The sequence below is a fragment of the Henckelia pumila genome, chromosome 2, assembly GCF_033568475.1.
Source record: "Henckelia pumila isolate YLH828 chromosome 2, ASM3356847v2, whole genome shotgun sequence".
Classification (NCBI taxonomy): Eukaryota; Viridiplantae; Streptophyta; class Magnoliopsida; order Lamiales; family Gesneriaceae; genus Henckelia; species Henckelia pumila.
Window position 1 is genome coordinate 139,171,855 of NC_133121.1, and position 26,861 is coordinate 139,198,715.

Below are 26,861 nucleotides of genomic sequence, written 5' to 3' on the forward strand. Positions count from 1 at the left end.
TTGTATTAGCTTTCAATTTTTATTTTCAAACACTCACTATTTTAGTTTCTCACTAACTTCAAAATAATTTTTACTAAAATCACTTTTAAATAAATAAAAGGTGTCCAAAACGCTCCCTATGTATATATAGGCTGCGTTTACTTGGGGTGATTATCATGTGATAAGACTATTAATAATAATTCATTCCATGTTTACTTAAAAATTAACAAAAATTCATAAACTCAAGGCCCGTTAATAATTAAATTTGAGCATGATTTGTAATCCTCAATTTCATTAAGGATAAATAATCTTTGGCTTGTATAAATGAAAAAAAAATTTAAAAACTCCAAATATACCCTTCTTTATAATCTTTTTCATCATATTTAAAGGGCAAAATTGTGATTTTTTGTTTAATCACAATTCTAATCACAATTGTAATCAATCACGGTAAACAAATTATTATTTATCCATAACATTTTATATCTTATCTAATTAGTTTACTAATTACCTTGTAAATTATATCTTTACAATGCTATCAAAATAAGTAAACACAGCCATATTATATTCAGTGTATTTCCAGTGGCCATAAATTGGAAGACCACTATAAATCAAAAACAGATTATCCTATACAACAGTACGACTTCCTAGAATCTGTTCACCAATATCATGCAGGGTTGTACGTTTGACTTTTAGAAGTTGAAACCGAGGATGTACCGAAATGTCATAAAAGTACAAAGATAATTACTTTCGTAGACAAAGGGTCCAATTATTAATTTTAATTTTCCCTCATTTCATTTCTTAGAAGATCGTCGAGAAAACGCCACGACCTCAAAATATTTTAATCATGATTAAAAAGTTGTTGAGCGTGTACTCGAGAGCAGGTGATCCCAACCCGGACATATTTGCAGGAATTAACCGGAAACTATAAACGGCGATACGTCCGGAATTTGGTGAAACTCTCTTTCCGGCTGATTTTGGGGTCAAAAAAATAACACACAAATCTTACCTGTATGCGTGTGAGAGAGAGAGAGAGAGGGGCAGCGGAAAGCATACTCGTTCTCTCCAAAACCCTAATTGCGTACACAATCGGAGGACTACCGATTCTCTGTATTTCCAGGTAATTTGCTAATCTTTTTGATCCGTCAAACACTTTTAATTGGAATTTTTGTTATGCGTTTTATTGCCATGCTACTGATATTGCACGAGTAGTAGTGCAATTTATTATTATTTTTGGGTATCCATTAACCAATATCATACGGATGATGTGATCGCCAATTTTATTTTATTTCATCTTCTTTTTGAATGGATCAGCTTATTGGAGAGATGCATGGGCTGGAAGTTTGATTAATTTTTTGCTGTCTCTGCTGAGGTGGGCTGTCGCATAGTGGCAGAAGGGGTAATAGGATGGACCTGGTGGCAAGTTGCAGGGTAAATTTAGTCTTGATTCAGGATTTTGTTTGATTCTGATTGAATGGAATTTTATCCTATTTCCCTTTTTATGGTAATGCGCTGTGTGTTTTTTTTTAATTGTCTATTATTCTGCTTCTCGACAGTGGTTGTGATATATATCACTGTTAGATTGTTATGCCAGAAATGCCGCTGAGTGACTGCAAATGTTATATAAATAATGACTTATGTGGAGGCAACACTTGCTGATGTTTCATGGTTTCAGTTGAACTGGTGTTGTGTTGTTCTACATGCCTTTTGTTGACTTGTATGTAGTTTGAGCTGACTGAACCATTCCAGCAGCGAGGACAAGTCCCTTAATGGTGCCAAGTATTTCATGCACAGGCTAATTGCTGGTTGCCAAAAGAAAAAAAAAGGTCATGGTCATGGAAGTGAATCAATGAGCAAATCTTCGCTTGTGATCTGATGCCATATTAGATACTGAATTCACTCTTTTTTGCGTGTAATACAAGCTAACAGAGAATCTTTAAGCATGAGTTCTTGACCTTAACCTGTCTTGTTTGTATCATTGTACATTACTTAGATTTCCGAGCAAGCCCACTTGGGGATGCAGTTAATTTGCTCGGAAAAGGGTCTGTACCATAATTTATGTCATCAGTTGCTTCTACTATAGTCTGTTTTCCTGACTGGAAAAATTGAATTCTGGTTGATTCCCAGCTAGACTATATCTATAGTTTCTAATTATACTTTTCTGTGATGGTATGTGGCTCAAGGGGATAGAACTGGTGTTTCTGCAGTATGGTCTCCACATCTTGCGGTTTGCAGTTCAAGAACTCGCGTGTGATTGCGAAAAATATGCTTTATTTGTTTCGATTTTGGAGCGGACGTTTCCAATAGAAAAGTCTGATTGAGCGTAATTTCTGAAAACATGATTTCCTCAGTCTTAAATCAGCTCGTCAGTTTGCATTTTCAATTCAATTATATCAAACAACAACTACTGCATAATCGTACCTTTGCCCTCTCTTAAAGTACTGATTTCGTATTGATATTTCTCAATTTGATTTAGATATAATCATTAAATTCATTACACAAAAGCATACCGTGATGTATCGTATCATTTTTCGAAATTCATATCCAAACGCCATTAAAAAATTAAACAAATATCTTAAAAAATCTTTTGAAAAGTTTTCAGATCGAAGATAGGCAAAAGCCAAACCTACATCACATTATGATCTCTCTTTCCCTAAAAACGTGTCAATTATTGCTATTCTGAACATTGTCTGCTTGTTTTTTCTTTTTTTTTTGGGTTGTATTGTGATGTTTGAAGGGTGTTGGGGATGTTTCTGCTAAACTGATATTATTTTATTTTCTGCAGGACAAACTGGCATATTTTCGAATAAAGGAACTCAAGGATGTACTCACACAGCTAGGGCTTTCAAAGCAGGGAAAGAAGCAGGTAGACGTGGAAGAGTTATTACTAAAGAAGTTTTGCGCCTCTCTGTCCATCACCTGTATTTTTTTTATTATCTTATTTTGTGGCGAAGACATAATTTGGAAGGTTGGAGTCGATGTCCAGTTTGTTTCTTTTCTGGTTTTCGTCCGCGAGCAGTCTATTACATTAAAGTGTTTTCCAAGTTCTGTGTTTCATTTTTCTGCTTTTGAAATTCTAAATAGCCCAGACTTTAAATTAATCTATTTTCTAGACTAAAGGAGCTTTGTTTTATGCAATCATTCTCTTCATCTCTTGGACATTTGTAAACAAAATAAGGCATTTTTTGGCAGTAAATGGTATAATACATCAATTATAATCATGTATTGGTTGTGAACAGGACCTTGCTGATAGAATATTGGCTATTCTCACTGATGACCGAGGTACATGACGATTCCTTATTTATATTTCTTCCGATTCCTTGTGTTTGTGCTGCTTATATCTTGTAAAATAAAAGGAATTATTTGCCTCAATTATATGCTATTATTTTCTTGTCTGGTGATTTACATCCTAGGCTCTTTGAACCATGATTATCAAAGAGGCGCAGCCTGAACATCTGTTTTGTGAACCAAACTTCAGCTTAAAAGACTTGCCCTAGTAAATAAAAAAGATGATTTTGTTTATAAATGCCCAGCCCACATTACTTTGCCATATGATGGAAATGATCAATGTCTCATTAAAAAGTGTATCAAACATTATTCTCAACATATTTAATCAAACAATAACTTAACATTCATCTTGTATCAGGTTTGTAATCAATTTTTGTGTAATTTGTGATAGAAAAGGTTAATTTTAATTTCTCACCGCTGTTGCAAATGATCAGATAATTTTCAATTCTATTATCAAATATTAAGAGCGGATACATTTTTTTTTTTGGTCCTAATATTCTAACAAGGTAAAGGGTAAACATTTTCTTAACTTATAATAGCTCCTCCTATAGCCTCAATTTAATTATCAAGTATCGGGATATTCTTATTCTACCGTACTCGAAATAGATAAAACTTTGTGAACTGAAAGCTTTTCTTCATCAGAAGAAAAGGTATATTAAGATTGTCTACATATTGTGCATTTTAAATAGTATTTTAACTTGGATTTGGCCCAACCTATTAAAAAGAAGGATATTTGCATGAAAGGAAAATATAATCTCAATCTTCATAACTTAACGCCTCACCATTTTCATGTGGCTTTCTCATGGCATGTTAACTGTCTCCCTGGGATTGGTCTCACAGTTGAACCATGTAGATCATTACATTTTGAGAGCCAGTATATGTAATATCTCCTTGATTGTTGTCTATGTTGATAATCTAGTCCTTACAACATTAATATGCATGATTAGCACAATTCTTGTATAGGGATTGGAAATTGGCTTTGATTTAGATTGATAGCTGCCTTTGTTTGCATTGGAAAATAGCTAGCTTTTGTGGACCACTGGTCCACTTTTTGTAATCTAAGTAATCTCATTTTATCTATAATATTATAGTTTTCTATCAAAAAAAAAATTGGTTTGTTCGTCAACCAAATTTCATGTTCTTAAACGCCAAGCGGAATAAAGGTCAACACAATAGATCCTTGGGAAGGAACTCGAGAAATTCTCAAGAAAGTCATTGCTTGCTCAAAGAATTAACTTGATCTGAATTTTCTTAGCCTATTTTGTGTATATGAGAAAGTTTTGGTTAGAACCCCTTCTATCCAAGACTCCATAAGTTACTTTTGTTTAATAATAAACAAATTACAGATTCACATACGAAATTCAAGTCCATCTTTGCTAGCTTTTTGCTGAAACATGAGATACTTGGGTATCACAACTTGTGACAAGGTTATGCACAAATGTGCATGTGCGCGTCTTTTTAAACCTCTGATCGTACAGCTTTGCATAATGCAATATATTGCTGTGTCTTTAACAGTTTCAGTAATGTGGGCGAAGAAAAATGCAGTTGGAAAAGAGGAAGTGGCAAAACTAGTTGATGACACTTACAGGTGATTTTTGTCTCTGGTTCACTTAGAATTATATTGAGACGTGTTTACTAATTAGAATGTTATGGTTCTCCAAATCACATTTCCTCTGTTTGCCTAGAGCATCATCAAGTTAAAAAAAACCATAGTTTCTCGTGTATTTTCCATATAAGGAATCCAGTCTGTGAAGTGACTAAAGTCACAGCGTTTCACTTAAAACTCTATAGTTGTGGTGGCAATACTTATAAGAAGTTGAATTAAGAGAAAGGTGGAGGAAAAATGTGGGAGGTAATACTCAGGAGTCGCAGGGTTGCAACACCTGTGGATGATATATTCTGTAAAATGTAATGTAATTTCTATTCCGCTTGCTTCCTTGTTGATTTTATCCCCGTCTCTGTTATTTTCAGAAAAATGCAAGTTTCTGGTACAGTGGACTTGGCATCAAAATCACAAGGTGTCTCGAATAGTAAAAATATAAAAACTGAAGAACAAATTGAAGACTCTTATGCGACATATAAGATACGCTGCCTCTGCGGAAGTACACTGCAAACTGATTCTATGATCCAGGTACATGTTTTACATGCTGCATATTTACTATCCTTGATTTACTATTTAACTCTCTTCTTATGGTAATTTCTTGCTGGAGTAGAGATTTTGTCACCACTTCTTATTACCTGAATGTCCTGTCTACATGTTTGTAACTAATTTGTTTTGGAGCAGTGTGAAGATCCTAGATGCAATGTCTGGCAGCATATGACATGTGTGGTGATTCCGGAGAAACCTATAGAGGGTGTTCTACCAGATACTCCAGAGATTTTTTATTGTGAAATTTGTAGGCTAAGTCGGGCTGACCCGTAAGTGGTTTTTCACGTTTCTATTTGTATTTTCATTTTGTGAATTCATATCATATCTCATGTGCATTCCTAGCTTTTTTTTGTTCTTGCTGGAACTTCTTGTTTCTATGTTATATAATGTTTCTACTTACTAATATTTGTTATTTGAAATTTTCATTTGGTAGCTTTTCTAATAAAATATTGCAAACACTGGTTTTATCTTGCTTTGTTGTCAATTTCTTTTCTAATCTTCCTCGTTTACAATCTGCTTTAAATTTTTTTCTGTTTTGAGGATTTTAGTGTTTCATTATCCGATTGGTTCGAGGTGTCTTGGCGTACATCTCTCTTACAAGATAACTTCTTAAAGACCCGGACTTCAATAAAATAAAAAAGTAGAATATTATTCATTTTTCTACTCCTTAGCAAGCGTTTGAATCAAGTGAGTGCTTTTGCAGTTTTGCTGAAGCTGTGATATGCTGAAAACTAATGTTGGTCAAACAGTTAGTTCTGGTATACCAGGCAATGGCAGATTAATATTTGTTTGGGAAAGTTTCTATGTATGGTGACAGTAGTCGTAAGGGTAGGAGTCTTACCATCAGATAACGTTTCATTCGACTTGTTTATACCTGGTAAAAAGTTCTTTTTAGAGATATTTTGGTCTGTGATTTTGGGTTGACATTTGCCAAGGAATTCTTCATTCTCTGTTCTTAATTTGTTTTTATCCTGATTATATGGTGGATTTTGTTGTTTCTCATATGCAGCTTCTGGGCGACAGTTGCACATCCTCTTTATCCTGCAAAGTTGAATATCACCAATGTTCCTTCAGATGGGTAAGCTGATGTTATTCTTTGTTTATATTAAGTTTAAATTTAAATATTAGATGTAAGAGTCTTTGTATTTGCTCTAATCCTATTTACCTTTTTATTTTTCCAGAAACTCTATCCTATTTACTTAGGTCTTAGAGATATCAATTGAAAGAAAATTTCCAGTTTCAACACTTCTTTGCTATTTTGTCGTCCATCTCATGGATGACACTTATCAAATTTATTTGTTTGCACATGGTAGATTGCCAATTCTGTGTCCATTTACTGTTTGGGTGGTAATGGTAATGTTATTATATTTTTACCCATTCCAATGGTACCACAAACAATGGTTTTGTTGAATGTCCCAAGAACTTTTCATAAAGTTATATCACAATTTCTACGCATTAAATCCGAGTAAGACCCAGAAAATTTGAGCCATAGGCATTTGTTGATGCATAGAAGACTGGCGTTGTGCAAAATACGCAGTGAGAGAATAAATGATAAAAAATTTTGGTTGATATCATGCATTGGTTTATTGTTTGAATTTTTTCAGTGATTTATTCTATTCGCGAATCTCCTAATTTTAAGTTATAGACTAAATAACACTTGCTTTGTCACGTCCATTGATGAGAATATTGGTATTTAGTGGCTCAAAAAAAAAAAATTTGGTATTTAGCACTATGGATTGCCAACTTGGGCTTGTCAATCGGGAGATTTTGAAGTAGCACCTTTGAATTTCGGAATATTGAGATAATTATGATAACTATCACAAATTTCTAGCATAGAACTTCTTCCAACTTCCATCTCTTCTGGTCAGCATTGAAAAATATACGCCAAAATTAATTATTGCAATGGCATCAAGGTCAGAGTTGACTTTTTTCAGCTACCTAAATTCCTGGCGACCCTATTATGCTCATGGTGGCATGTACGTCTCTTCCTAGTTGTTTGCAACGTTAAAAATAATCAAGAATATCCTCTATTATGTTATTTCGTCTTCTAATATTTAGGAACTGATTGCTCTATAGAATTACATATCCTCTTTCTGACCTTTCCCTGACCGTGGTCTCTAGGTCTGAGACTCCCCCATAAACTGATGTCGAAATCTGGCTTCCTGGGAAAATACTTTGTTTGGAAATGATTGTTATAATACTTCTGGAAAATTTAGCATGACCCATTGAAATTTATAGCTTCATTGGTGTTTGGAGACGTGCTTAACTTGTGGTAATTTTTGTAAGAAAATTTTGAAATTCTTTCCAACTTGTTGATATCCTATTTATAATATTTTGACATGAGTAGAACTTACTGGCGGAAGTTGCACGTGTATAGCTAATTGATGAATAATCATAATTCATATTTTATTCATGAAAATCATTTGGCCATTCTGGCATTAAGAATTCACAAATAGTCACAACATGTTAGGAGGATTCAATTTATTAGCATGTCCATTTGATGACCATAGTTTTCCTATGAGCGATTTGATACGTCAAACGTGGCATTCAAAAACAACTTAGTTATGAACTTGTGATCAATCAATCTGTTAGTGGTAAACCTGTTGGGGTTATATGGTTTATTTTTCATGCCTGGGTTGTATTTGAGGTATTCTGTTTGGGGTAAGTAATCTTAATCTTAAAATTATTCTGGATTTGGAACTGTGCAGTTCTTACAAGTGAAAACATGTTGGGCTTCATTTACCACAATCACTCTTTCCTTGACTGGATGTGCTGAAATAGATTTAAAAACTAATTGGTATGATTTGGTTAATCAGCCCTAGCAATCAAAACGAAACAGAAACTTAATCTTCAATGTAATTGAAACCTAACAGAATACAATTTTTTTTTAAAAAAACTGAAAATATCGATTTTACTTTTGGTGTTATTTGACAAGATTACTGCATTGTGTAAACCAGATTTCTAACTTATGTTAGCTTGCCACAGCCAGTCTAGAATCGTGGGAATCGTGGGATCAAAATTGCGCATGTCATACATTGGATTTCAATTTTTCCTTCTCGGAGTGAACTTATTTTTGAGTTATTTTATGATGTGCACTCGGGCTCTACCTTCACCTGCATTATGGCCATATTTTTGCCACTGGGGATAAATTTTATCTTGGATCTTATTCAGTGCTGGTTCAATCTCTTTGTTTTAATGCTTTTAATTGTTATTTCATGTTTGTTACTTATATGCCATGCAAGTTTTGCTCACTGATGGCAACTGATTGACATTTGATTTTTTCCAGCTCAAATCCTGGCCAGAGCATTGAAAAAACATTTCAACTCTCTAGGGCCGACAAGGATTTGCTGTCAAAACAAGAATATGACGTTCAGGTTGGTTAGGGTTCATTGTGATATAAGGCAATATTTGTTGTGCAGGTTTATAATTTTTACGCTCATTGCATAATGAATATGTTTGTGCTTTGATGACCAGGCATGGTGTATGCTTATTAATGACAAGGTGCCATTTAGGATGCAGTGGCCACAATATGCAGATCTACAGGTCAATGGTATTACTTCTACCGAGATTGCTCAACCTTTGTAAACCAATGATTTATCAGATAACAAAGTTTATTTTTTCCTTCATCAAGTTTCCTCTGTAAACAATGTTTTTTGAGTTACACACGAAGATTTGACATCGATGATACTGGTTTTTGTGTACATTACAGCAAATCATGCACTGCCCTTTAAAATGTATAATGAAAAGATATCATTTATACCTTTCCAAAAAAAAAAGATATCATTTATACAAGGTTGTAAAAAGCGCTAGGCGTAAGGCGGGCGGCCACCCACCGCTTAGCGCCTAGGCAGTTTTTTTTTAAAATATATTAATTAATTAATTAATTATAAAAATGTATAAAATATTTTATAATATAAAAAATTAGTCAAAATGTGCATAAATGTGTCCAACATTTTCAGTAATATATTTTTCAACCATGCTTATTGATGTGCATAATTTTTTTATATGCATACAGCATATATCTCAACAAAACGTGTTCAACCATTCTTTTTCAAAAAGTTGATTAATATTTTTAAATTTATTTTTCTTTTTTTAAAAGAAAATTGAACCGCCTAGGCGGTTTGTTGTCCGCTAGGCGGCCGATTTTAACAGCACTGCCTAGAGCCACCGATTTTCTAAAAATTGGGGTTGTGGGTGACCACCTAAGCCGGTCCTAGGGGCCGCCTTAAGAACAGTGCATTTTTATATGCGAAAGGCTAAGTATGCACATTGTGCTGTATACTTTTCAAATCTGAAATTTGAACACCACCAGTTATCTTTATAACATTCTTTCACATTTTTTTTCATTTAATTAATATTTTTTTGATTTAACCCACAGGTGTACCGGTGAGAGCAATAAACAGACCTGGCTCTCAGCTACTTGGAGCAAATGGTCGAGATGATGGTCCGGTTGTAAGTTTTCAGTTTCTTGATAAGTTTCTATCACCGTTTTTCAAACTTTGAAACTGTCTTTTGCTTTTCAAACTTTGAAACTGTCTTTTGCTTTTATTAGTGGGCAATCTTAATTTCAAGCACGTTTAGCCAAGCTATTCAATGTTTGTCATTGGTTGGATATATCCTTGACAATTAAAAAGCAAAAGTACATCATCATTTGAAGTGCTGTACTTGCGAGATTTGTGGAAATGAGTAGCATGCTGCTTGGACCTCCTTTAAAATAACCCCCATGGACATGGCAGCCACAGAAAAAAAATCAGATACTATTTAACTCTTGATGTGTTTGCACGACATCAATCACATCATGAAAGCAATAATAAAGAAAAGTGTCTAAACTACTTAGTTGTAAATCCGAGGTGTAGAAAAGCTTCCTCCATAAAGAAAAGCCAACGACTCAGGGTAGAACTCCATCTATCAACAGGCTTTTTTTTTTTTTATGTAAATATAAATTATATCTTTAACATTATTTTGAAACATATATTCCAAAAAATTCTTCATCTTTTGTCAAACTTTTTTCAGGTACATGTTATCTCTCACCCATTTTAACAATTCATAGTGTGTAATAGAAGGCATGACAGAAGTTTGATCGACATGGGGCTTTTGAATTTTGATATTAAGCTCCAAAAATGCCTTTTCTTGAGGCGGATTGCATGCCACGTGCACCGACTGTCCTTGTGAAAGGCATGCCTCAGCAGGACAGCTTCTTATGATGGTGGACAATTGATGTCTGCTGCTGTCATTTTAACTTCTTTTTTAATGCTGGAAAATTCAAATCCAAGTTTTCCTCCAATCTGATTCAACAATTTCATCACATGCATTAATCAATATTTCATTTGCATTTATGGCCGTTAATTAGTTGGGTTCACTACAAAATGAGAATAATATCACTCCACATCAGTTTGCTTGGTTGCCTTTTTGTTATTGCTTTTTTGTGGTTCTTCCTTTTTCTGTTTTCTCTTTGCACTCGTTAATTTATATTCTATTTTTGTTATAACCATTTTTTTCTGTAGATTACACCATGCACAAGAGACGGAATAAATAATATAACCGTGACAGGCTGTGATGCTCGTGTATTTTGTGTTGGAGTTAGAATTGTAAAGCGGCGTACCCTGCAACATGTTAGTTAATCATCCGGAACTCTTAATTCTGGACCTTTTTTATAATCGTTTTTGTGACATTATCATTTGATTGATTCAGTGTAATTCATGAGATCTGTTCACGTCTTTCTGGTTTTCCTGGTCTGAGCCTCATCACTTTTCCGGTGTAATCATCGCGCTTTTTCGTTCCCTTCCATCTGTGAAATTTATACACAGTTAGATATCCCTGTCTATTTTTAAATGACAGTTGTTTGGGGGTGGTGGGGGCATTATTTTACAAAGATTTTACATGTCTTCACTATAAATTATCCGTGTTCTATTATTTTCTGATTGATTGTATGCTACCTTGTATGATTGCATTCTGCAGATTGAATTTCTGTGAAAAAAATTAGTTATTTTCCGGCATTCCTGTTCTAGTTTCTGTTTTGTGATTGGCTGACATAATAGCACATTGACTATTGCGTTCTTAGGTCCTAAGCATGATCCCAAAAGAGGCTGAAGGTGAGGGATTTGAGGATGCACTGGCCCGTGTTCGTCGATGTGTTGGTGGTGGTGCTACCACAGAAAATGCTGACAGTGACAGTGATATTGAAGTTGTTGCTGATTTTATTCCTGTTTCTCTTCGGTGTCCTGTAAGTATTGTAGCCTCTTTTGCACAGGAAATATAGGTCATGGTTTTGAATAAAAAATTTATGTGCATATATTGCACCTGATCAATATATATTTTAAAGAATCCCTTCCCCCACAGATTAATCACATATTGTGTTTATTTTTGTTCTTATTTTTTGAAGATGTCAAATTGTTTTTATTTATGCTTCTTTTTCTCTCTCTTTGTATCAACTATTACAATTTTCTGCACTGGTGTTGTAAATGTATGCGTTCCATTAGAGTGTTTTGTTTTGTTAGTTGCTAATTTTGATGATCTTAAGAGCAGGAAAATACCTTTGGTTTCCATTTTTTTCTGTGTAGTGGGAGTGAAAGATGAAATTTAAGTTAAGAGACATTTTACGTGTTCTGTTTTGTTTCTCGCATTTTCCTGTTATGTGGTTGTAGCCTCTTTTAGTAAGTTGTTGGCACTGATTTCTTATTAAATTGATTGGAACTTAGTGAATGCATCCCATTTAGGTACTGAAAATCCTTGGATCAATTGTTTATTGGTTTTTGTTTCCAGACACCAGTTTTTCCATTTATAAAAATAAAGATAAAATACTTTTCTCTCATTTTTTATTTTCTAAAAACTCATTTTTACATCTCCCACCACAATCATTTTCTTTATTAAAATTTTCATCCCTCCCGAGAAATTACCTCATATATTATATTGTAGCACAATATCTTATACCACACATAATATAGAAAAATAAATAGCTAGACAAAAATCTTGCAATTTGGCTTTTATGGTAATTTTTTTCCCCTGAAACAAAACCCCATTCATTTGATTTCCCGATACATATTCAAAATTTGTTCTCTAAAAACAAACTTCCGGAAACAAAACCAAATATACCCTTGTAGTTTGTCATGGAGAACTTTTTTCTGCTCTTTTGTATATTAGTCATTTCTTTGCTGGATGCTGCTTTCAGGCCTGAAAAACTTGATAAGAAGGATGTCTATAAAGATTTGCTTTTTTTTTGGGCACGTGTTGTAAATTTTCATTGTGAATTACATTTGTATGAATATAACTACATTGATAAGTTATTGAGGTCTGCTAAGTGTTTGTTGCAATTAGTATGCTCTAAAATCTAAATATAAGATTTCTGTGACTTTACAGCATCCCTTGTAAGTTAGACATCTATAGCTGCAAATATCATAATATTTTTTATGAATAAATCGATCAAGTGTCAATTTGGCCTCTGTCTTGATGCTACATCCTGTAATTCCATGTCAATTTTTTTGAGCTTTAAATGTTATTTAAATCAATCTTTGGTCAACAGTTGTTGATTTGTTGCATACAAGAATGATTTTTGTTGAGTACCTGTCTTCATTTTTTGTTGATGGAAATCATGGTATGGTCGATGATTGACTATGCATTCTCGAAACAACCTCATTGAGCTTATTTCTCATACCTGATAGAATTTGTATTTGTGTGCATGCATATTTCAGATGAGTGGTTTAAGAATGAAGGTTGCTGGGAGATTTAAGCCCTGTGTGCATATGGGTTGTTTTGATCTTGAAGTTGTTGTGGAAATGAACCAACGCTCGAGGAAGGCAAGTAATATGATGCCATATATATATTTAGTCTTCCTGCAGATGGGAGATATTTTTGTCTTGTATTTGAATTCCAATTCTCGTGAATATCACAATTGATATCTCTGGTATTGAAGTGTATATGGTCATCTAACTTGTAAGACCTGTTAAAATAATGTCTTGGCCTTTTTGCTCACTTATGTTTTTAATTGTTGTTGTACTGGATCCAGTGGCAATGTCCTATTTGTTTGAAGAACTATTCTTTGGAGAAAATGATCATAGACCCATATTTCAATAGAATCGCATCTCAGGTATTGCCTACGTTATGCCTTGACGATGAATATTTCTTTATCAATTTTTCGTATGAATGCTTTGCTTTCTCATTTTATTTTAGATGGGGACTTGTGGAGAAGATGTGACAGAGATTGAGGTGAAGCCAGATGGTTCTTGGCGCGTCAAGGCAGATGGCGATGGTAGAGGTCTTGGAGAGCTTGGGCTATGGCATTTGCCTGATGGTACCATCTGTGCTGCCTCCATGGAGACTGAATCAAAACCGAAACCTGAATTTAAACCAGTCAAACAGGAGGTTGGTGTTGGTTCTGATAATCATGCTGGTCTGAAACTGGGTATTAAAAAAAACCAAAATGGTCGCTGGGAACTCAACAAACCTGATGGCATGCATGGGATCTCACCGGAAAATAGGTTCCAAGAAAATTTTGGGAACGCCGCTCAGATTCAAAACATAATTCCAATGAGCAGCAGTGCCACTGGAAGTGGCAGAGATGGTGAGGATGGTAGTGTCAACCAAGATGGTGGTGGAAACCTCGATTTTACCACAGCCAATGGCATTGATTATGAATCTTTTTCTTTGAACATTGACCCATCAAGTGGATTCAGTGACCGAAATCCTTCTGGACCAGCTGGGGATATTGAAGTTATTGTACTCAGTGATTCAGATGAAGAAATTGCGCCATTAATACCTTCTGAAGCAGTTTACAATAATTCTATATCAGATGCTGGAGCTCCATTTACAGGTCCACAGGATGCAATTCCTGATTCTTATTATGATAATACTAACCTTGATAATGGTGGAGGTTCATGCCTCGGCCTTTACAGCCCAAATGATGATGATTATGGGATCAATATCTGGTCGTTGCCTTCTACTAGTCAGGGAGTCCCTAGCTTTCAGTTATTCGATTCAGATGCAGAGGTTCCCGACCCTTTAATTGACATGCAACATGGTTCTCTTAATTGTCCGTCAACCATTAATGACTTTGCGTTGGCCACAGAGACTGGCATGGGACCCGCAGCCTTTGTCCCCGAGTCTACTGCTCAGCATTCAGATATAAATAACGGCTTACTGGATAATCCTTTGGTGGTCAACTGTAATGATCCTTCGCTTCAAATATTTCTCCCCACAAAGCCATCTGAAACACCTGTGGCGCAGTCTGATTTGAGAGACCATCAAGAACACTCTCATGGTAGCATTCGTAATGAGGACTGGATTTCTCTTAGGCTGGGCGATGGTGGTGCAGGTGGTCAGGTTGATTCAGCAACCCAGAATGGTTTGCGACCTGGACAGCATTTAAAATCAAAGGATAGCACCTTGGGTTCATTAGCAGACACGGGTATTTTTCATTGAGTTCTCTGTTAGTTGTTTATGGTTCGATTTTGATAATCATTTGTAGAATTGTCACACCCTGCCTCTCTCGTTAAATTTTCCTTTCTTTATCCACAGCATCTTTATTGCTTGCTATGAACGACGATAGGTCTGGTAAGACAATTAGAGAAAGATCAGATAGTCCCTTTTCATTTCCTCGCCAAAGACGTTCTGTAAGACCAAGATTATATCTATCTATTGATTCAGAATCAGAGTAAAGCAATGGAGTTGGTGTATTTAAGGGAAACATATTCCACCAGCAGCCTCAAAAAAGTGCTGCAGAACGCTGTCAGGGGCCCCCAATTGGTGAAAAAGGTTTCCAGAATGATTCATGACCCGTTCTTGCTTCCGGGTCGGTATTGAAATTGCTAACTGCATTTCCTACAGCGATAAGACTCATCATGCCGATATCGACACCTGGGATAATTTGTTTTCGTAATTTAGTCGGATATATCCCACCCGGACAGGTTAGCATTCATCGTTTTGGCCATGTTTCTTGGTGATTTTCAGGTCTGGTGCTACTAAATTGTATATTTGACAGTTACATTATTTGGAAAATGGGAAAAAGAATTTCATCTAGTTTTGCTTTTGAGATAGTGGGAAGGCGTTAGGTTTAGGTAAGCATGTTCCCTTGTGGTCTTAAGGAGAATGTAGCCTGTATATTTTCACAACCTTATATTAAATTTCTATAGAAATATATATGTATTATGCTGGTAATAATATCCGCTTTGCGATGGTAAAAAAATCTAGTGGATTTTGTGGTGTTTGGGTTGATAAATATATTCAGTATGGCGTAAGAAATTTTGGTCCGATGAGAGAATTAACATGCTGTATCCTTCGTATTGGGCTCAGTTGAGTCTGATTGGGCTTTTCAGGTCGGTCCAAATTGCTGGGATTCGTGAATGCCATTGGTAATTACTGTGGGCTTGTAAATTTTTAGAGATGGATCGTTTAATTGGTTCATACGAAAAATTAATATTTTTAATTGGTAACTACTGTGGGCTTGTAAATTTTTAGAGATGGATCGTTTAATTGGTTTATACGAAAAATTAATATTTTTAATTTTAAAAATATTGCTATTTATTGTAAATATTAGTCGTGTTCTTTCGGCTCACAGAGATCTACTCATAATAATTTTACAAGTGGATAAAAAAAATTAAAAATAGAAAATTTTCATAAGTAATTTTGGAAGAGATTATTGTGCCCCCGGCTTTGGATTATTATTTATTGTTCATATTGGCACAAATTCCTTAAAAAATTTATTTTCTTTATTGGCCCACGATCTTTAAGAACCTTCAGGCTTCATCTACCGTTTTTGCGTTCCACGTGTTTCAAAAAACAGAGAATTTTGTTTGCGCATCATTTTCCAGATTTATGAACATAAATTAGAATGCTTGTTTGGGACGGAAGTTTTTTTTGTAGAAGAAAACCATCCACAGCAACGTGTAACACATTATAATATGTAGTCAGATGTGTGACACGCATATTTTATCTTTTTTTTATTATTTGTTAGAACAATAGAATTTAAATTTAGTGATATTATCGCCTTATAATTATCAGCTTATTGATAATTTCGCCTTATAAATTTAGAGTTATACAACTGTTTTTTTTTTTTTTTGGACGGTGAGTTATACCACTGTTGATAATATAGAAAGAGATAATTTAGGCAAAGGTTAAATAAAATTTCTTAGATGAATGAACCATTTGATGTTTGTCTAATAATTAAAAATGAATGATTTTTTTTAAAAAAACCTCTTGGTCGCTTGTTGTTCTATAGTGTGCTTATCAAGTAGTTTTGGAAATAGCTTCTAGGAAGCTGTTTTTTGGTTTTTCTTAACAAAATTTCGTAAGATTTCAAAATTTTGTTAAGGATAAATTGAGAAGTGCTTTTTAGAAGCTTTTTCAAACACTATTTCAGTAAACTTTTGCACACGATGTGTGTACATAAACACATTAAATTAAGTTTTTTGCATCAGAATGTGTCGTTAAATATCAAAAATTCATACTTTACCCCATGAAAATTAAATATGCGTCTTAATGATTAACTTTTTATAAAAGCTACACAACTTATCACAGCTTACGCGATTTTTGAACATCTCTATATTACGGCCCAAAACCTACAAAATTACGTTTGAATATACAAAAATGTCCTTTTATTTCAATATTATTCTAAATACCCACACAATATATCCACCATAATTACTTTCCAAATTCACAAACCAAGATTGAACAAAAAACCATGAAATCTTGCTGGAAGGTTCCAAGTTTTCTTGTAGGGGAAAAGCTCAACTCAATGTTGAGTTCACATTGATATTTCAGCTGCAGCACGAATACATATTTTAAAAAGTCGCTTTGACAAAAGGTAAATCTTGAATTTTTTTTATAAAAATTTGGGGGCTGAGAAAAAGTATTACGGGAAAAAAAATTTGTATGAGTTAAGAGACCCGAAGTAGTTATTATCCATGTTTCAACTTAACAATAGTAATGAGTAAAAACTCATTTTGATGCATGAACTATTGATAAAATAACAAGGTACGTGATATATAAATTATTGTAGATATCTTAATTGATACATAATCCAACTAAAATTTTTATTACATCCTTTAATAAAATTGTTTTAAATCCAATTATTGTTAATAAATTCAACTAAATGCACGTTTTAGTTTTCAAAATTATTTTTATTGATTAAAAGCATAAAAATAAATGTATATTTTGTAAAAGTTATAATAAGTAAATATCTTATTATTTTCAAATATATTATTTTTACTCATTAGTAAATTACATACTCAAATATAATATAATTTCCAAAATATTTAGAAATATATAATACACTACTCGAGCTCGAGCTCGTTTGTAGTTTTAGTATTCGAGCTCGAGCTCGAATATTATATATATATATATAAATTTAAAATATATTAATAAATAAATAAATATAATAAATATAAATAAAATATATAAATATTATAAATAAATTAATATATAAATATAATATTATATATATTATATTTATATATATTTATTTATATATATATGTAGCTAAGCTACTCGATCACATAGTTTCAAAGCTCGACTCAAGCTCGAGTTCGGTCGAGTCGAGCTTTGACCGAGTTACTCACGAGTAGCTCGGCTCGTTTACACCCCTATGTGAGACAATTGGGATATGAGCCGGTCTATTTATGGTTATAAAACACGAGTAAAAAAAAACAAAAAACTTAAAAAAAAATATTTATTTCAAAACATAAATTATAGTTATCAGAATCATGCAAATTGAGATAGTGAGTGAGAATTTTTTTCTAAGAGATTTTTCGTTTCAAAATATATTACGTTAATATTGAACATGTTTCTGAATTTCCAACATATATCGATAGCAGATTTCGAAAAATTAAAACGGTGATCATCTTTGCTTCAACGGTCTAAAAACAATATAACCGAGTTCTGGTGACATATATCCCGCCAAAAAAGACTGAAACTTATATTCAAGCACGCGTAAAAATAAACCTCGAACTTACAAAATAATGCTTAAATCAAAGCATAAATTAGAGGTTATCAGAATCGTACAAATTGGGACAATGAATTATATTTTGTTATAGGATATTTATTTTTTTTAATAATCTACAATTTTAATATTGAACATTTTTTTGAATTTTCAACATATCAATAGCATATTTTGAAAAACAAAATGACGATTATATTTGCTTCCACTGTCTAAAATCAATATGCCTGGGTTCTGGTGGCATATATTTATTTTATTATATTTTTATCAATATATTAAATTATTTTTTTGTTTACAATAATCTAACCTAAGTAGAGTTGACTAAGACACATTGAAACGAAACAAATATATAAGACAAAAATATACTTATTTAAAAAGATGTACAAAAATTGATTAAAATTCTCACATATCAATTTTATGATGCAAATATTTTATATAAATTATCATAAAATATACCACTTTATATTGTAGATAAGATTTACTCAACCTATGAAAAAATTATAAAATGAGTTGGGTTCAAAAAAAAAAAAAAAACTTACTCAAATGAAAACACGACAAAATAATGTTTATATCGAAGTTGAGTTGATCATATCATTTGCATCTATCCTTTATTTGCACATGACGTGTAAAAGTATAGTTGATAATCATCATCGTTGGAAGATAGGATAAATCTGTTGATTACTTTTATAAATGGAAGAAAATTAAAAGAGTTTACGTGATTCAAAATCGAACCGACCATTTAAACCATATTTTACTAAATAAAAACAAGACCACTCAATTATCTAATTATATAATTTTAACTTGAAAAATCAAATGAAAATTATAAAAAAAAGCTAAAATTTAAATCATATTTACCATTTCTAAGATAATTTTATCAAAATTATGTAAACCCATCGTATAAACCAAACCGTGAAAATATAAAATTCATATAAATTGAAACCCGACAGTATTAAAATAGTTTAGTTATCATATTACGTATTTATAATATTGTGATCCGAACCGCCGCCGCCGCTTGAATCCGTTGCCTAATTTGCCCACTCTCCCTACTCATCACGCTACTTCCCAGCGAATCTATATTCGCTCGAAAATCAGTGCATTTGCCAAGTTTCTTGATTTCTTCATTGTTACTACGGCCAGCTGCTGCTGTACGAGATGCAGAAGTTCTCTGCAATTGGCGCCGTAGCTTCGTCGTTGTTTAGAAAACAAGCCCTCCGCCGTCTTCCTGCTGCTTCCTTTTCTACTTCCCTTTTGTTCGATGACACCCAGAAACAGGTATTTTTTTATGATTATTATTTGCTTGTGTTGGGTTTTTTTTAGCGTTTTGAATTTGATCGACTTTCCGAAAATAATGCTACCAAAGGTATGTGCGGATGATGGTTGGTTGATTGTTTGTTTCATTGTTTTGTGTCGCGTGGTTTGGTTTGGTTTTTAGCAAAACCAGCAGTTTGAGGAGGTTTTGGTGTTAAGAAAATAAAGTTACGAATCATGATTGATTCAGAGCATTCAAGGATTGGAGGCTTGTTTATTTAATCGATTTTGTTGAAAGAGAGAGAAAGAGTAACGCCAAATGATTTCGATGAAGATAAGCCAATGCAATCAGAGATTTGAGCAGAAAGAAACCAACTTTGGAGTGGCTGCAAACCATGGAGTTTAAATTTGGCTGTCTCTATGTCTGAATTATATCAAAGTCTGAAATTTGATTTAATTTCTAGTTATTTATTGGTTAAAGCTTCTAGGATGAATCACCAAATGGTTCCTTTAGCCGTTGACATCCATCTAAGCATATTTATGGGGTTGGTTGGAGGTTTAAACTTCTTAGGTCTGTGTTTGCAATTCATTCCATTAAGAATCAGGAAGTACTTTGACATGAGTGAGCATGTAATGCAACAATACATTCTAATTTTTTCTCATTCATTCATTTGTTTTTTTTTAAAGGTTTCTCATTCATTTGTTACTTCTTGTATTTGAGGACTTTTCAAGTTCTTAAACTTCAACAATTTTGCATGCATTTACGTCGTCGTAGAATACACTGGCGTACTATTGACATTGACATTATATAATGATATGTAATCTCTGGAGTTATATTATCACTACATTCATCGGATTTGGTTCTTCTTGTGCCGGCCATTGCTTGCTGCTTGTTTCTCATCATACTGTTTAAGTACTCTTTATTGGTTATGTTTGTAGTTCAAAGAAAGCGTGGCCCAGTTTGCTCAAGAAAACATTGCCCCATATGCCTCAAAAATAGACCGATCAAATTACTTTCCAGAGGTTAGGTTACCTATGGCTCTTTTTCTTTTGTGTTGAACCACGAAAATTGCTTGGCTTTTAACTTCATCAACTTTCACAACAGGAAGTTAATTTGTGGAAGCTGATGGGGGATTTTAATCTCTTAGGAATCACTGCACCAGGTACAAACCTTCAATTTGGAAAATTTTCCAACTCTACTTTTAGTCATTTGCAAGTGGGTGCAAATTTTTGGTGGCAGTGGTTACACGTTTTCTAGTCACCAAAAAAAATCACAATTAGTAAATTGTTGCTGGGATTCTGTGTTTGATTAGTTTTTCTTTACAACCTAATCAACTTGGTTTTCAAGTAACGTTCCCAAAATAATGTAAGCGTTCCCTGATGAAAATTTTAAATTATGTGAAACTTGGCAGGCTCAAGTTTCACATAATTTAAAATTTTCATCAGGGAACGCTTACATTATTTTGGGAACGTTACTTGAAAACCGTTTTAAAGAAATATTCGCATTAAAAATTAGCAATTAGTTCCTTTTTAAACATCTTAAAATTTTATCTTAACACAGTGGATATGAAAGTTTAGAAAGATTTATTTTTTAAAGCAATTTCCCCTATTTTAGATGCACAGAACATACTCCAATGTTGCAAAAATACCACGTAGATTATTTATATGTAAGTCTATCTATAATTTAAATTAAGATAACTATTGGAAAATATAAAGAATGGAATTTGTGAAGTATTTGAGTTCATAAAAACTTCTACGAGACTGTACGAGTCAATTTTGTGGGAGGAATCTCTGACCTGACCCAACTTATGAAAATTATTATTATTTTTATATAAAAATATTATTTTCAATACAAATATGAATCATGTCGACCGTCTTGCAGACATAGATCCGTGAGACCGTTTTACAAGATATCTACTCTCGTGAGTTTGGTGGTGTAAAAATCTGGCCTCCCCGATATATTTGCTATTCATCATTTCATTTATGCCTTGCCAAAATGCATCTAACATCCAACTTATTGAACTTGACAGAGGAATATGGAGGGCTTGGCCTAGGCTATTTATATCACTGCATAGCTATGGAGGAAATTAGTCGTGCATCTGGATCAGTTGGTCTGTCCTATGGTGCACATTCTAATCTATGTATTAATCAATTGGTAGGTGTCTCAAGTTTAAGTTATTAGCTGCCTTACTGTCATTCCTCTTAAGCTTTTGAAACTTTGATGATTTGCAGGTGAGGAATGGGAGTCGTCCTCAGAAGCAAAAGTACTTGCCTAAGGTTCTCGATCTGTTTCCCTGCAAAATTTCTTGTTTTTTCCGATAATCATAATGAAATTACTTTGAGTTATCCACACTGTTTTACAATGGAGAAGTGTCCAGAGATCTTATTACTTTAATAAAACCATCATTCCAGGAAACTTTATTAAAAGCTCAATCTTAATCTATTATCTACTACCTACCTAAAAGTGTGATATATTTTAGTTAGAGCATAAGAGTAATATATATATATATACACACACACACACAAAGATAAATATGGCAGTAAATATTGCTTACAAAATCAACATTCATGGCTTACTAATTGCACATTAATTGCATATTGCTATCATATGCTTGTACTATTATTAGTTTAATATACTTTTTGTTCAATTACTAATTTTGATACTAATAACTATTATTACTATCCAATGAATTAATAATTAGTTGTCTAACAATCTTTTAAATTCGATAATTTTTAAGGTTTAACTTTTTTTATAAGTTTTTATCTAATATAATCATTTAAATTTGTAAACCATTTTATTTACACGTCATATATATGGACAGTTTCAATCCTTAGAGCATTTGTAATGGGTATCCTAAGAAATTAGTGTGGAACTTAAATCTTGATTATTTGACTTTATTATTGTAATTAGGGTCATTAATCTAAAAAAAAACTATCAATTAAAAAATTTTAAGTGAGAGGAAAAAGTTAATATAGAATAGAGTTTTCCATTCATAACTAAATATTTATTTGAGAGTACTATTATTTGGTAATTGGTTTTGAGCTCTCAAACCCTTCTTTTTTATTAATTATGTTTGGTTCAAAATTAAAATATTTATTTGAGAGCGTACAGTTACTTGGTAATTCAATCAACAACGAGAAACTTAATCAATTTTAATAAAATTTTCTAATAAATGTTAATACAAAATCAATAATAAATTTATGTATGTGTATTCACGTGGTGTGATCTTTATTGAGTTGTGTGACTTTTGGTAGCAGTTATATAATTGAGATTTGTTGATCAGTTTTTTAATCGTAAAAATTGATAACTTTGTGCTTCTATTATAACTTATAAGTAAATGAATATAGACTAGATAAAGATGTAGGGGTGTAAATGTAAACATAAAAATATTCATAAGAGCATAATTGGGAAAAAAAAAGAAAAAAAGGGAAAAAATAGAAGGAAAAAAAAAGAAGAAGAAGAAGGATTTAAAACTGAGTTTTTGGTTTTGATTTTAAATGATTTATTCACCGCAAAACTATTTAACATTTGTTTCATACAATGCTAAGGAATTAGACATTAAATTAAATTTAAGGAAATAAATTGAAGAGAAAATGATAAATCAATATTTTATAACTAATATGATCAACAAATTATATAGATTGTGTGTACTCGAGTGCGGTACCCGTGACTCTTACTAGTTTATTAAATGGTCAAACTAATCATTGCCGTTTTTGTATTGGTGGAAGATTATTGACTGTGGTTCTATATTTACTGAAGTTCATGTCCTTTAAAAGGTTTTATACCTTAAACTTGGTTATTCCGAAGGTTCACGTGAAGTAAAGATAGCTCTACTTTTACAATTTGCAACATATTATATCATTTTTTAATTTTCTTTCTTCTGGATTTCAGGTTTTCTCATGTTATAATAACATAGTTTTATATGACATATCTTTTCTTTATATTTTGTTGCTAACTTCTGTCTCTCATTGTTTTGATGAAGTTAATAACCGGGGAGCACGTAGGAGCTCTTGCAATGAGTGAACCCAATGGTGATTCTTATCTGAACCTATTCTCATCTTGACATATAAAAGCCATGATATATTTGTACATAGTTTTCATAGTGACTTGAGCAACCGTGTTTGTGTTATTTAGCTGGTTCGGATGTCGTCAGCATGAAATGTAAAGCTGAGCGTGCTGATGGTGGATACATTCTTAATGGGAACAAGATGTGGTGCACGAATGGTCCAGTTGCTCAGACACTGGTATTATTCTCAAGAATCAAAATGTTTCTGCATGATTTGATGATTGCAACTGGAGTTATTTTCTTTCTTTCTTTTAGTTTATCTAGATGAATGTGATTAACCCCCGACCATGACAAATTGTATTTCCTGGAGATAAGAGTAAATCAACACTGGTTCCGCACATTCTTCTGGCAGAGAACTCATTTTTTTGTTACTAAAGACTGCTGAAAGACACTGATGAAATAAAATCTTAAAAGCTAATTTGTTCATTTATTGATAAAGTGATACAACATAATTCACTTCACATGGAATTATTTGGAATTTAAACCTTCAAATTGGGATGTTTTATATCAATTAGCATGAACTTTAGTGAACATTACTTTAACTCCTGCAATAGCATTTAAAAGAATTGACAATTGTATGCATTGTGATTCATGCTGTAGTTTAGGACAATTGAAAATTTTCAACATGCTATTTTGCCATTTGGTTTCAAAAGTTATTTCCAACTGAAGAGCATCAGCTAAAAACTGAACAGTTGAATATAAATATGTCTCAGTAGTGGGATATAGAATATTTCATGTGAAAATTGAAATTCTTCTTGTAAGGTTCTGGACGTTGGGTTGGGCATTCTATCACTGGTTTTACTTTTTCCACAACTTAAGTGAGGAGAAAATAGAACATGACGCAGTATGTGTGAGAAATGGACGCTAGCACCACCGTGGCATTTATCATGAAACCACCTGTACTCTTATAGTTAGCCGTAACAGAAATGAATGTGGGGGGTTATGACAATTGTTATGACAACTTTTGATGCAAGCTGAAGATAATTTCTGAATGAGAGTGAACTTAAATGTCAACCCTGTGATGAGCAGTAAAATGTCTATGGGCCCTTGATATTTCGTATATTGGTGCTGACCACAAGAATCAGTGTTATTCTGTGACATACTGATTATGTCCTGGCAATTCACATCTGTTTGCCCGATTCATTTCCATTTTCATCATTGCTTTGATTGAATCAGGTTGTCTATGCGAAAACAAATATGGCCGCTCGCTCAAAAGGAATAACAGCATTTATAATAGAGAAAGGCATGCCTGGGTACGTGCAATTAACTGACAGTAGAGATGCGCCCATATTTATGACTTTTGTTTGACTAACAGTTAACTTAGATTAAACTGGCAATCAAACTCAAATTATCTGAGGTTTTTGTCTATGGTATTGTTTTACTTGGATGATAATAATTTAATGAGATCCTTTACTGAATGACCAAATGCATGTGCACCCTGCATGATAGCTATCAAATCTAATGCATTACAATGATAAAATGGATAATGTGAAGTTAACTGAAACTGAGGTACTGTTGTACTTTGGATGGCAGTATTTTGACATCTGTTTTTTCCGCGATGTCATTTATGCAGATTTAGTACCGCCCAGAAACTAGACAAACTTGGCATGCGTGGAAGTGATACGTAAGTCTGATTTCCAGATCATTTTCTTTTCTGCGAAGAATATGTGCTCACTTTAGCACAGAATGTCATGGTTATGATGTATGAAAAAAATTGCAGGTGTGAGCTAGTCTTTGAAAATTGTTTTGTTCCTGAAGAAAATGTTTTGGGCGAGGAAGGGAAAGGTATTGAAGTTAGCATCGGTTTAAGAATAAACTTGGCTTCAATTCTATGATGTATATTTTTTCTATTTTGAATGAAAATTTAAAGTCACCCAACCCACCAGAGAGGGCTATTTGAATATGTAACAGACATAAAAGGCTCATAGTTCCTTTGCTGAAGTTTGAAAGACCGAAGAGTGTTTCTGCCGGAAGTACAATTTTTCATTTGAGATTTTGAACTTGTTTATCAGGAGTCTATGTCATGATGTCGGGATTAGATCTGGAGAGGCTTGTTTTGGCAGGGGGACCACTTGGACTCATGCAAGCATGTCTTGATGTTGTTCTTCCTTATGTTAAGCAGCGAGAACAATTTGGTCAACCGATTGGAGAATTTCAATTTATACAGGTTCAAAACTAACAGCAAAACCAAGAATCATCACTGGTTATTCAAAAATTCAACGTCTACGATTGATATTTTTGGTCTCAAAATGCAGGGAATGGTTGCTGACATGTATACTTCATTACAGTCTTCTAGGTGGAAGATTTAGATGACATTTAAACCGACATATTTGAATCACCACTTATGTCCCTACTATTATAGATTAACTAACTCCTCCCTTCATTACAGGTCGTATGTGTACTCAGTTGCACGGGACTGTGATAATGGACAGGTCAATCCAAGGGTGCGTCCAGCATTGTTTTAATATTTTTTCCCTTCCTTTTTTTTAAAGGTTTTGGTGTGTCTGACTTCTCACGTCCACGAGGCTAAATCTCAAGTATTGGTCATATGCTGTCTTCCAGGACTGTGCTGGCGTTATACTTTGTTCAGCTGAAAGAGCCACGCAGGTTGCTCTTCAGGTCGGAAGATCCTCTTGATTTTACACCACTGTGTCTTGAATTCTTGAATTTAAGATTCTGACGCGCTCATATTATTAAGCTGGATGTGATATTTCTTTCGTGATCTTCTCTCAAATTCAATCATGAAATTAGAAAAAAATGAATTCTGTAGTAACTTTGGTTATTTGTTCAGGCTATTCAATGTCTCGGAGGCAATGGTTATGTGAACGAATATCCAACAGGTCGTCTTCTTCGAGATGCAAAGTTGTATGAAATTGGAGCTGGCACCAGTGAAATAAGAAGAATGATAATCGGCCGCGAGCTCTTCAAAGAACAGTGAGGCGGAAGTCAGGTAGAAACATTCATGATGTGACCTCGATTCCCAATGCTTGATGCTGTGAATTGCAGGATCTTAGCATTTTTAAAGATATCATTACAAACAATATTTAATGTGATTTGTTAGCTCTCATTCGTACTTTGCTGAAAATGTTAGTATAGGCTACACGCAGTTGATAGATCAATAAGATGTTGATTAATCCAAGTAGATATTTGCAATATTTTGTGCTCTCTCACTCTTGTCCTATGCCATAGCACAGAACATATACTAGAA

The 26,861-nt window shown here is 33.5% G+C and overlaps 2 protein-coding genes across 3 annotated transcripts; both read left to right on the forward strand.

Annotated features, from left to right (window-relative positions):
• The first annotated feature begins 797 nt into the window (after window positions 1-797).
• On the forward strand, window positions 798-15,567 carry LOC140883541 (E3 SUMO-protein ligase SIZ1). Of its 2 annotated transcripts, XM_073290055.1 has the most exons (18): window positions 798-1,096; window positions 1,291-1,407; window positions 2,762-2,842; window positions 3,216-3,258; window positions 4,780-4,852; window positions 5,236-5,395; window positions 5,549-5,682; window positions 6,423-6,491; window positions 8,700-8,787; window positions 8,888-8,963; window positions 9,792-9,865; window positions 10,918-11,025; window positions 11,475-11,636; window positions 13,102-13,206; window positions 13,416-13,496; window positions 13,580-14,813; window positions 14,924-14,959; window positions 15,053-15,567. In XM_073290055.1, the coding sequence occupies exons 2-18, from the start codon at window positions 1,384-1,386 to the stop codon at window positions 15,061-15,063; spliced, it is 2,559 nt and encodes an 852-aa protein (XP_073146156.1). In that variant the 5' UTR covers window positions 798-1,096; window positions 1,291-1,383; the 3' UTR covers window positions 15,064-15,567. The 2 variants fall into 2 exon arrangements, with proteins under 2 accessions (XP_073146156.1, XP_073146155.1); XM_073290054.1 differs by having other exon boundaries at window positions 14,924-15,567.
• A 3,724-nt stretch (window positions 15,568-19,291) lies between these two features.
• Window positions 19,292-26,808, forward strand: LOC140879567 (isovaleryl-CoA dehydrogenase, mitochondrial). Its single transcript, XM_073283329.1, has 15 exons — window positions 19,292-19,610; window positions 20,526-20,609; window positions 20,692-20,749; window positions 21,617-21,741; window positions 21,819-21,863; window positions 23,570-23,618; window positions 23,722-23,831; window positions 24,830-24,906; window positions 25,227-25,277; window positions 25,374-25,438; window positions 25,666-25,820; window positions 25,909-25,949; window positions 26,043-26,097; window positions 26,216-26,272; window positions 26,445-26,808. Exons 1-15 carry the CDS (start codon window positions 19,491-19,493, stop codon window positions 26,589-26,591), a joined length of 1,239 nt encoding a protein of 412 aa, XP_073139430.1. The 5' UTR covers window positions 19,292-19,490; the 3' UTR covers window positions 26,592-26,808.
• The last annotated feature ends 53 nt before the right edge of the window (window positions 26,809-26,861 follow it).